This window comes from Lampetra fluviatilis, unplaced genomic scaffold (genome assembly GCF_964198595.1).
Source record: "Lampetra fluviatilis unplaced genomic scaffold, kcLamFluv1.1 SCAFFOLD_1061, whole genome shotgun sequence".
Classification (NCBI taxonomy): Eukaryota; Metazoa; Chordata; class Hyperoartia; order Petromyzontiformes; family Petromyzontidae; genus Lampetra; species Lampetra fluviatilis.
In genome coordinates this window covers 17,501-30,622 of record NW_027621094.1, presented here as the reverse complement: position 1 = coordinate 30,622, position 13,122 = coordinate 17,501, and the positions used below count along the sequence as shown (strand labels likewise).

General features: G+C 52.8%; 1 protein-coding gene across 1 annotated transcript in view; it reads right to left on the bottom strand.

Annotated features, from left to right (window-relative positions):
* Nucleotides 1-281: 281 nt before the first annotated feature.
* The window catches only part of LOC144954757 (disintegrin and metalloproteinase domain-containing protein 33-like), a gene marked incomplete at its 3' end in the record, with an annotated part of 28,617 nt that continues 15,776 nt past the window's right edge, over nucleotides 282-13,122 (bottom strand). The window contains exons 5-9 of the mRNA XM_078885187.1: nucleotides 7,607-7,775; nucleotides 6,287-6,367; nucleotides 4,540-4,621; nucleotides 3,600-3,702; nucleotides 282-345 (exon numbers count right to left, since the gene is read on the bottom strand). Coding sequence (XP_078741313.1) covers nucleotides 282-345; nucleotides 3,600-3,702; nucleotides 4,540-4,621; nucleotides 6,287-6,367; nucleotides 7,607-7,775 — 499 coding nt within the window. The remainder of the gene's footprint in view (nucleotides 346-3,599; nucleotides 3,703-4,539; nucleotides 4,622-6,286; nucleotides 6,368-7,606; nucleotides 7,776-13,122) is intronic.

The window sequence follows — 13,122 nt, the reverse complement described above, 5'->3', positions numbered from 1 at the left end:
ACCACCACCCCCACCACCACCACCATCACCACCACCCCCACCACCACCATCACCACCACCACCACCCCCACCACCACCACCATCACCACCACCACCATCACCACCACCACCCCCACCATCACCACCATCACCACCACCACCACCATCACCACCATCACCACCATCACCACCACCACCACCATCACCACCATCATCATCATCACCACCCCCACCACCACCACCATCACCACCATCACCACCACCATCACCACCTTCACCACCACCATCACCACCACCATCACCACCATCACCACCATCACCTGTATGTCCGGGATGCTCTGCATCTGTTCCAAGTGTTGAGAACATCTGCAGCACACACACAGGGGCAGCTTTCACTGGGGGTGCCCCTAGGCGACACCTAGGGGGTGGGTACACATGCATGTCAAGTCTATGTCAGTCACATGTGCGCATCGGTCATGCGGGACGCATGGGCGCGTCGATGCAGTGCGTTAATGGCACGGCAATATCATGATAATGTCATGCTAAGGGCATGCTAACATCATGCTAACATCATGCTAACATCATCCTAAGGGCATGCTAACATCATGCTAAGGGCATGCTAACATCATGCTAAGGGCATGCTAAGAGAATGCTAAGGGAATGCTAAGGGCATGCTAAGGGCATGTTAAGGGGATGCTAACATCATGCTAACATCATGCTAACATCATGCTAAGGGCATGCTAAGGGCATGCTAACATCATGCTAAGGGCATGCTAAGGGCATGCTAACATCATGCTAACATCATGCTAACATCATGCTAAGGGCATGCTAAGAGCATGCTAACATCATGCTTACATCATGCTAAGGGCATGCTAACATCATGCTAAGGGCACGCTAAGGGCACGCTAAGAGCATGCTAAGGGCACGCTAAGGGCACGCTAGGGGCATGCTAAGGGCATGCTAGGGGCACGCTAAGGGCACGCTAAGGGCATGCTAAGGGCATGCTAAGGGCATGCTAGGGGCACGCTAAGGGCACGCTAAGGGCATGCTAGGGGCATGCTAAGGGCATGCTAGGGGCACGCTAAGGGCACGCTAAGGGCACGCTAAGGGCACGCTAAGGGCATGCTAGGGGCACGCTAAGGGCACGCTAAGGGCACGCTAAGGGCATGCTAGGGGCACGCTAAGGGCACGCTAAGGGCACGCTAAGGGCATGCTAGGGGCATGCTAAGGGCATGCTAGGGGCACGCTAAGGGCACGCTAAGGGCACGCTAAGGGCATGCTAGGGGCATGCTAGGGGCATGCTAAGGGTATGCTAGGGGCACGCTAAGGGCACGCTAAGGGCACGCTAAGGGCATGCTAGGGGCATGCTAAGGGCATGCTAGGGGCACGTTAAGGGCACGCTAAGGGCACGCTAAGGGCACGCTAAGGGCATGCTAGGGGCATGCTAAGGGCATGATAAGGGCACGCTAAGGGCATGCTAAGGGCATGCTAGGGGCATGCTAACGGCATGCTAAGGGCATGCTAAGGGCACGCTAAGGGCATGCTAAGGGCATGCTAGGGGCATGCTAAGGGCACGCTAAGGGCGTGCTAAGGGCATGCTAGGGGCATGCTAAGGGCACGCTAAGGGCATGCTAAGGGCATGCTAAGGGCACGCTAAGGGCACGCTAAGGGCATGCTAGGGGCATGCTAAGGGCACGCTAAGGGCATGCTAAGGGCATGCTAGGGGCATGCTAGGGGCATGCTAAGGGCATGCTAAGGGCATGCTAAGGGCACGCTAAGGGCATGCTAAGGGCATGTTAAGGGGATGCTAACATCATGCTAACATCATGCTAACATCATGCTAACGGCATGCTAAGGGCATGCTAACATCATGCTAAGGGTATGCTAAGGGCATGCTAACATCATGCTAACATCATGCTAACATCATGCTAAGGGCATGCTAAGAGCATGCTAACATCATGCTTACATCATGCTAAGGGCATGCTAACATCATGCTAAGGGCACGCTAAGGGCATGCTAAGGGCATGCTAGGGGCATGCTAAGGGCATGCTAACGGCATGCTAGGGGCATGCTAAGGGCACGCTAAGGGCATGCTAAGGGCATGCTAGGGGCATGCTAAGGGTACGCTAAGGGCATGCTAAGGGCATGCTAGGGGCATGCTAAGGGCATGCTAGGGGCATGCTAAGGGCACGCTAAGGGCATGCTAACATCATGCTTACATCATGCTAAGGGCATGCTAACATCATGCTAAGGGCACGCTAAGGGCACGCTAAGAGCATGCTAAGGGCACGCTAAGGGCACGCTAGGGGCATGCTAAGGGCATGCTAGGGGCACGCTAAGGGCACGCTAAGGGCATGCTAAGGGCATGCTAAGGGCATGCTAGGGGCACGCTAAGGGCACGCTAAGGGCATGCTAGGGGCATGCTAAGGGCATGCTAGGGGCACGCTAAGGGCACGCTAAGGGCACGCTAAGGGCATGCTAAGGGCATGCTAGGGGCACGCTAAGGGCACGCTAAGGGCACGCTAAGGGCATGCTAGGGGCACGCTAAGGGCACGCTAAGGGCACGCTAAGGGCATGCTAGGGGCATGCTAAGGGCATGCTAGGGGCACGCTAAGGACACGCTAAGGGCACGCTAAGGGCATGCTAGGGGCATGCTAGGGGCATGCTAAGGGCATGCTAGGGGCATGCTAAGGGCATGCTAGGGGCACGCTAAGGGCACGCTAAGGGCACGCTAAGGGCATGCTAGGGGCATGCTAAGGGCATGCTAGGGGCACGCTAAGGGCACGCTAAGGGCACGCTAAGGGCATGCTAAGGGCATGCTAGGGGCATGCTAAGGGCATGCTAAGGGCACGCTAAGGGCATGCTAAGGGCATGCTAGGGGCATGCTAAGGGCATGCTAAGGGCATGCTAAGGGCACGCTAAGGGCATGCTAAGGGCATGCTAGGGGCATGCTAAGGGCACGCTAAGGGCGTGCTAAGGGCATGCTAGGGGCATGCTAAGGGCACGCTAAGGGCATGCTAAGGGCATGCTAAGGGCACGCTAAGGGCACGCTAAGGGCATGCTAGGGGCATGCTAAGGGCACGCTAAGGGCATGCTAAGGGCATGCTAGGGGCATGCTAGGGGCATGCTAAGGGCATGCTAAGGGCATGCTAAGGGCACGCTAAGGGCATGCTAAGGGCATGTTAAGGGGATGCTAACATCATGCTAACATCATGCTAACATCATGCTAAGGGCATGCTAAGGGCATGCTAACATCATGCTAAGGGCATGCTAAGGGCATGCTAACATCATGCTAACATCATGCTAACATCATGCTAAGGGCATGCTAAGAGCATGCTAACATCATGCTTACATCATGCTAAGGGCATGCTAACATCATGCTAAGGGCACGCTAAGGGCATGCTAAGGGCATGCTAGGGGCATGCTAAGGGCATGCTAACGGCATGCTAGGGGCATGCTAAGGGCACGCTAAGGGCATGCTAAGGGCATGCTAGGGGCATGCTAAGGGTACGCTAAGGGCATGCTAGGGGCATGCTAAGGGCATGCTAGGGGCATGCTAAGGGCACGCTAAGGGCATGCTAAGGGCATGCTAGGGGCATGGTGGTGAGCGTGAGGCTCACGTGTTTTGCCGGGCGGCAGAGTTGCGGTAGCGACGGATTGCGAGGAAGATGAGAGGCACGCAGAGAGCGGTGACCACCAGAACCACCACCACCACCACGGTGCCTGTGACACACACACAGACACACACAGACAGACACACACACACACACAGACACACACACACAGACACACACACACACACACAGACACACACAGACACACACACACAGACACACACACACAGACACACACAGACACACACACAGACACACACACAGACACACACACAGACACACACACACAGACACACACACACAGACAGAGGCATGGGCAGGTTACGTACAAATGTCTGTCTGTCCACTCAGTTACCCACTCACTCTCCTATACACACACTCACTCACTCACCCACTCACTCACTCACTCACCCACTCACTCACTCACCCACTCACTCACCCACTCACTCACTCACTCACCCACTCATACACCCACTCACTCACTCACCCACTCACTCACTCACTCACCCACTCACTCACTCACTCACCCACTCACTCACCCACTCACTCACTCACTCACCCACTCACTCACTCACTCACCCACTCACTCACCCACTCACCTACCCACTCACCTACCCACTCACCCACCCACTCACCTACACACTCACACACCTCCCCACCACCCCCCCGCACCCCCCCCACCACCCCCCCCAACCACCCCCACCCCCCCCCCCCGCCACCCCCCCCCCCCGCCACCCCCCACCACCAAACCCCCACCACCGCCCTCCACCACCCCCCCCCCCACCAACCCCCCGCACCACCCACCCCCCCACCAACCCTCCCCCACTAACCCCCCCACCACCCCCTCTTTCACTCATCCCCCCACCAACCCCCCCCCCCACTCATCCTCCCACAACCCCCCCCCCCACCAACCCCCCCACTACCCCCCCACTACCCCCCCACCCACCGACTGGCGCTGCCACTTTTGCGTCACAATTTGGGGGGCTCCATCCCAAGTCGCAGTGGCACTGCCCCAGGTTGTTGCAAACCTGGGGGGGGGCAGGGCAATTAACATAATTTATTCAAAGTATTCACCAGACCACGCCCACTAACGAATTAACATAATTTATTCAAAGTATTCACCAGACCACGCCCACTAACGAATTAACATAATTTATTCAAATTATTCACCAGACCACGCCCACTGACGAATTAACATAATTTATTCAAAGTATTCACCAGACCACGCCCACTAACGAATTAACATAATTTATTCAAAGTATTCACCAGACCACGCCCACTAACGAATTAACATAATTTATTCAAAGTATTCACCAGACCACGCCCACTAACGAATTAACATAAATTATTCAAAGTATTCACCAGACCACGCCCACTAACGAATTAACATAATTTATTAAAAGTCTTCACCAGACCACGCCCATATTGAATTAACATAATTTATTCTAATTCGCCACCAGACCACGCCCATAATTAATTAACATAATTTATTCTAAGTCTCCACCAGACCACGCCCATATTAAATTAACATAATTTATTCTAATTCTCCACCAGACCACGCCCATATCGAATTAACATAATTTATTCTCATTCTCCACCAGACCACGCCCAATAACGAATTAACATAATTTATTCTAATTTTCACGACGTCACACCCCATATTGAATTAACATAATTTATTCTAATTCTCCACCAGACCACGCCCATATCGAATTAACATAATTTATTCTAATTCTCCACCAGACCACGCCCAATAAGGAATTAACATAATTTATTCTAATTTTCACGACGTCACGCCCCATATTGAATTAACATAATTTATTAGAATAATATGCGAGGTCACGCCCATATCGATTTAAGATAATTTATTTCAATTAATTACAATAATTGACCATGTCTCGCTGAATATCGAATTAACATAATTTATTATAATGCATTAACATAATTTTAATGGTGGTAGTGATGGTGGTGGTGATGATGTTGATGGTGGTGGTGATGATGTTGATGATGGTGGTGTTGATGGTGGTGATGGTGGTGGTGATGGTGGTGGTGATGTTGATGTTGTTGATGATGATGTTGATGATGATGTTGATGATGATGTTGATGATGTTGATGATGTTGATGATGTTGATGATGATGATGTTGTTGATGTTGTTGATGATGTTGATGATGTTGATGATGTTGATGATGATGTTGTTGATGTTGTTGATGATGTTGATGATGTTGTTGATGATGTTGTTGATGTTGTTGATGTTGTTGATGTTGTTGTTGATGTTGATGATGATGTTGATGATGTTGATGTTGATGATGATGATGATGTTGTTGATGATGTTGATGATGTTGATGATGATGTTGTTGATGTTGTTGATGATGTTGATGATGATGATGTTGTTGATGTTGTTGATGTTGTTGATGATGTTGATGATGATGTTGTTGATGTTGTTGATGATGTTGATGATGTTGATGATGTTGATGATGATGTTGTTGATGATGTTGATGATGTTGATGATGTTGATGATGATGTTGTTGATGATGTTGATGATGTTGTTGATGTTGTTGATGATGTTGATGATGATGTTGATGATGTTGATGATGTTGATGATGTTGATGATGTTGATGATGTTGTTGATGATGATGTTGATGATGATGTTGATGATGATGATGTTGTTGATGTTGTTGATGCCATCGCTCACCCCGTGCCCACCACAGCGAGTGGTGGTGCAGTGATCAGCGCCGAGTGACGTCACCAACACGCAGCGTTGCTCCACACAGACCTGGGGACGCACACAGCTAGAGCTACAGGTGGCCCAGGTAGCCTCCAGGTAGCCTCCAGGGGCAAGGGCGGACTCGCTGACGCACACAGCTAGAGGTGGCCCAGGTAGCCTCCAGGTAGCCTCAAGGGGCAAGGGCGGACTCGCTAGCACACACAGCTAGAGCTACAGGTGGCCCAGGTAGCCTCCAGGTAGCCTCCAGGGGCAAGGGCGGACTCGCTAGCACACACAGCTAGAGCTACAGGTGGCCCAGGTAGCCTCCAGGTAGCCTCCAGGGGCAAGGGCGAACTCGCTGACACACGCAGCTAGAGGTGGCCCAGGTAGCCTCCAGGTAGCCTCCAGGGGCAAGGGCGAACTCGCTAGCACACACAGCTAGAGCTAGAGGGGGCCCAGGGAGCCTCCAGGTAGCCTCCAGGGGCAAGGGCGGACTCGCTGACACACACAGCTAGAGCTAGAAGTGGCCCAGGTAGCCTCCAGGTAGCCTCCAGGGGCAAGGGCGGACTCGCTGACGCACACACAGCTAGAGCTAGAGGTGGTCCAGGTAGCCTCCAGGTAGCCTCTAGGGGCAAGGGCGGACTCGCTGACGCACACAGCTAGAGCTAGAGGTGGCCCAGGTAGCCTCCAGGGACAAGCGTGTCTCTCTCTATCTCCGTGTCTCTCCCCGTGTCTCTCTCCCCGTGTCTCTCTCTCTCCCCGCGTCTCTCTCTCCCCGTGTCTCTCTCTCTCCCCGTGTCTCTCTCGCCGTGTCTCTCTCCCCGTGTCTCTCTCCCCGTGTCTCTCTCTCTCCCCGTGTCTCTCTCCCCGTGTCTCCCCGTGTCTCTCCCCCCGTGTCTCTCTCCCCGTGTCTCTCTCTCTCCCCGTGTCTCTCTCCCCGTGTCTCCCCGTGTCTCTCCCCCCGTGTCTCCCCGTGTCTCTCTCCCCGTGTCTCTCTCCCCGTGTCTCTCTCTCTCCCCGTGTCTCTCTCCCCGTGTCTCCCCGTGTCTCTCCCCCCGCGTCTCTCTCTCGCCGTGTCTCTCTCTCTCTCTCTCTCCCCGTGTCTCTCTCCCCGTGTCTCTCTCTCTCCCCGTGTCTCTCTCCCCGTGTCTCCCCGTGTCTCTCTCCCCGCGTCTCTCTCTCGCCGTGTCTCTCTCTCTCTCTCTCCCCCCGTGTCTCTCTCCCCGCGTCTCTCGCTCGCCGTGTCTCTCTCTCTCTCTCGCCGTGTCTCTCTCTCCCCGTGTCTCTCTCTCCCCGTGTCTCTCTCACCTTGTCCTGTCCGCAGGGAGTCCCCGCGGACACGAGGGAGACGTCTTCGCTGTTGGATCTCGCCGAGTCGGAGATTCCGGCGAAGCGACAACTACCGAGCAAGAGGGCAGAGCCCGAGACGGGGAACCTGGTGCCCCCTACACAGGGCAGCTTGCCACACAGAGTGTCCCTGTGGAGAGACACAGAGACACAGAGAGACACAGAGAGACACAGAGACACAGGGAGAGAGACACAGAGACACACAGAGACTCAGAGAGACACAGAGAGACAAAGAGACACACAGAGAGACACAGAGAGACACACAGAGAGACACAGAGAGAGGGCAGAGCCCGAGACGGGGAACCTGGTGCCCCCTACACAGGGCAGCTTGCCACACAGAGTGTCCCTGTGGAGACACAGAGACACAGAGAGAGACACAGAGAGACTCAGAGAGACACAGAGAGACACAGAGACACACAGAGAGACACAGAGAGACACACAGAGAGACACAGAGAGAGGGCAGAGCCCGAGACGGGGAACCTGGTGCCCCCTACACAGGGCAGCTTGCCACACAGAGTGTCCCTGTGGAGAGACACAGAGACACAGAGAGACACAGAGAGACACAGAGACACAGGGAGAGAGACACAGAGACACACAGAGAGAGACACAGAGACACACAGAGAGACACAGAGAGAGGGCAGAGCCCGAGACGGGGAACCTGGTGCCCCCTACACAGGGCAGCTTGCCACACTGAGTGTCCCTGTGGAGACACACAGAGAGACACAGAGAGACACAGAGAGACACAGAGAGACACAGAGAGACACACAGAGAGACACAGAGAGACACAGAGAGACACAGAGACACACAGAGAGACACAGAGAGACACAGAGAGACACAGAGAGACACACAGAGAGACACAGAGAGACACAGAGACAAACACAGAGACCAAGAGAGACACACAGAGAGACACAGAGAGAGACACAGAGACACAGAGAGACAGAGAGACAGAGAGACACAGACACAGAGAGAGACAGAGACACACAGAGAAACTCAGAGAGACACAGACACAGAGACACAGAGACACAGACACAGAGACACAGAGAGAGACACACAGAGAGAGACACACAGAGAGACACAGAGAGACACAGAGACACACAGAGACACACAGAGAGACACAGAGAGACACAGAGACACACAGAGAGACACAGAGAGACACAGAGACACAGACACAGAGAGAGACAGAGAGAGACACAGAGACACAGAGACACACAGAGAGAGACACACAGAGAGACACAGAGACACACAGAGACACACCGAGACACACAGAGACACACAGAGACACACACAGAGACACACACAGAGACACACACAGAGACACACACAGAGACACACACAGACACACACAGAGACACAGAGAGACACAGAGACACACACAGAGACACACACAGAGACACACACAGAGAGACACAGAGACACACAGAGACACAGACACAGAGAGAGACAGAGAGAGACACAGAGACACAGAGACACACAGAGAGAGACACACAGAGAGACACAGAGACACACAGAGACACACCGAGACACACAGAGACACACAGAGACACACACAGAGACACACACAGAGACACACACAGAGACACACACAGAGACACACACAGACACACACAGAGACACAGAGAGACACAGAGACACACACAGAGACACACACAGAGACACACACAGAGAGACACAGAGACACACAGAGACACAGACACAGAGAGAGACAGAGAGAGACACAGAGACACAGAGACACACAGAGAGAGACACACAGAGAGACACAGAGACACACAGAGAGAGACACACAGAGAGACACAGAGACACACAGAGAGACACAGAGACACACACAGAGAGACACAGAGACACACAGAGACACACACAGAGAGACACAGAGACACACAGAGAGACACAGAGACACACACAGAGACACACAGAGACACACACAGAGACACACACAGAGACACACACAGAGACACACAGAGAAACTCAGAGACACACACAGAGACACACACAGAGACACACAGAGACTCAGATAGACACACAGAGACTCAGAGAGACACAGAGACACACAGAGAGACACAGAGACACACACAGAGACACACACAGAGAGACACAGAGACACACCGAGACACACAGAGACACACACAGAGACACACACAGAGACACACACAGAGACACACACAGAGACACACACAGACACACACAGAGACACACAGAGACACACAGAGAGACACAGAGACACACACAGAGACACACACAGACACACACAGAGACACACAGAGACACACCGAGACACACAGAGACACACACAGAGACACACACAGAGACACACACAGAGACACACACAGAGACACACACAGACACACACAGAGACACAGAGACACACACAGAGACACACACAGAGACACACACAGAGAGACACAGAGACACACAGAGACACACACAGAGACACACACAGAGAAACTCAGAGAGACACACAGAGAGACACACAGAGAGACACACAGAGACACACAGAGACACACAGAGACACACACAGAGACACACAGAGACACACACAGAGACACACACAGAGACACACACAGAGACACACAGAGACACACACAGAGACACACAGAGACACACACAGAGACACACAGAGACACACAGAGAGACACAGAGACACACACAGAGAGACACACAGAGAGACAGAGAGACACACACAGAGACACACAGAGAGACACAGAGACACACACAGACTCAGAGACACACAGAGACACACAGAGACACACACAGAGACACACAGAGACACACAGAGACACACACAGAGACACACAGAGACACACACAGAGAGACTCAGACACACAGAGACACACAGAGACACACACAGAGACACACAGAGACACACAGAGAGACACAGAGACACACACAGAGAGACACACAGAGAGACAGAGAGACACACACAGAGACACACAGAGACACACACAGAGAGACTCAGACACACAGAGACACACACAGAGACACACACAGAGACACACACAGAGACACACACAGACACACACAGAGACACACAGAGAGACACAGAGACACACACAGACTCAGAGACACACAGAGACACACAGAGACACACACAGAGACACACAGAGACACACAGAGACACACACAGAGACACACAGAGACACACACAGAGACACACACAGAGACACACAGAGACACACACAGAGACACACAGAGACACACAGAGAGACACAGAGACACACACAGAGAGACACACAGAGAGACAGAGAGACACACACAGAGACACACAGAGACACACACAGAGACACACAGAGACACACACAGAGACACACACAGAGACACACACAGAGACACACACAGACACACACAGAGACACACAGAGAGACACAGAGACACACACAGACTCAGAGACACACAGAGACACACAGAGACACACACAGAGACACACAGAGACACACAGAGACACACACAGAGACACACAGAGACACACAGAGACACACACACAGAGACACACAGAGACACACAGACACACACAGAGACACACAGAGACACACAGAGAGACACAGAGACACACAGAGACACACAGACACACACAGAGACACACAGAGACACACAGACACACACAGAGACACACAGAGACACACACAGAGACACACAGAGACACACACAGAGACACACAGAGACACACAGAGAGACACAGAGACACACACAGAGAGACACACAGAGAGACAGAGAGACACACACAGAGACACACAGAGAGACACAGAGACACACACAGACTCAGAGACACACAGAGACACACAGAGACACACACAGAGACACACAGAGACACACAGAGACACACACAGAGACACACAGAGACACACAGAGACTCACAGAGACACACAGAGACACACAGAGACTCACAGAGACACACAGAGACACACACAGAGACACACACAGAGACTCAGAGACACACAGAGAGACACACACAGAGACACACAGAGACACACACAGAGACACACAGAGACACACACAGAGACACACAGAGACACACAGAGACTCACAGAGACACACAGAGACACACACAGAGACTCACAGAGACACACACACAGAGACACACACAGAGACGTGGTGTACTAGTACTAGCGTCGTACTCTTTGGCGCAGGCTTTGAACTCGAGTCCGCGTCTGCCACAGACTCACAGAGACACACAGAGACACACAGAGAGACACAGAGACACACACAGAGACACACACAGAGACGTGGTGTACTAGTACTAGCGTCGTACTCTTTGGCGCAGGCTTTGAACTCGAGTCCGCGTCTGCCACAGACTCACAGAGACACACAGAGACTCACAGAGACTCACAGAGACACACAGAGACACACACAGAGACACAGAGACACACACACAGAGACACACACAGAGAGACGTGGTGTACTAGTACTAGCGTCGTACTCTTTGGCGCAGGCTTTGAACTCGAGTCCGCGTCTGCCACAGACTCACAGAGACACACAGAGACTCACAGAGACACACAGAGACACACAGAGACTCACAGAGACTCACAGAGACACACAGAGACACACACAGAGACACACACAGAGACACAGACACACACACACAGAGACTCAGACACACAGAGACACACAGAGACACTCAGAGACACACAGAGACTCACAGAGACTCACAGAGACTCACAGAGACTCACAGAGACACACAGAGACACACACAGAGACACAGAGACACACACACAGAGACACACACACAGAGACGTGGTGTACTAGTACTAGCGTCGTACTCTTTGGCGCAGGCTTTGAACTCGAGTCCGCGTCTGCCACAGACTCACAGAGACACACAGAGACTCACAGAGACTCACAGAGACACACAGAGACACACACAGAGACACAGAGACACACACACAGAGACACACACAGAGACGTGGTGTACTAGTACTAGCGTCGTACTCTTTGGCGCAGGCTTTGAACTCGAGTCCGCGTCTGCCACAGACTCACAGAGACACACAGAGACACACAGAGACACAGAGACACACACAGAGACACACACAGAGACACACACAGAGAGACGTGGTGTACTAGTACTAGCGTCGTACTCTTTGGCGCAGGCTTTGAACTCGAGTCCGCGTCTGCCACAGACTCACAGAGACACACAGAGACACACAGAGACACACAGAGACACACACAGAGACACACACAGAGACACACAGAGACACAGAGACACACAGAGACACACACAGAGACGTGGTGTACTAGTACTAGCGTCGTACTCTATGGCGCAGGCTTTGAACTCGAGTCCGCGTCTGCCACAGACTCACAGAGACACACAGAGACACACAGAGACACACAGAGACACACAGAGACACACACACAGACACACACAGAGACACAGAGACACACACACAGAGACACACACAGAGACACACACAGAGACGTGGTGTACTAGTACTAGCGTCGTACTCTTTGGCGCAGGCTTTGAACTCGAGTCCGCGTCTGCCACAGACTCACAGAGA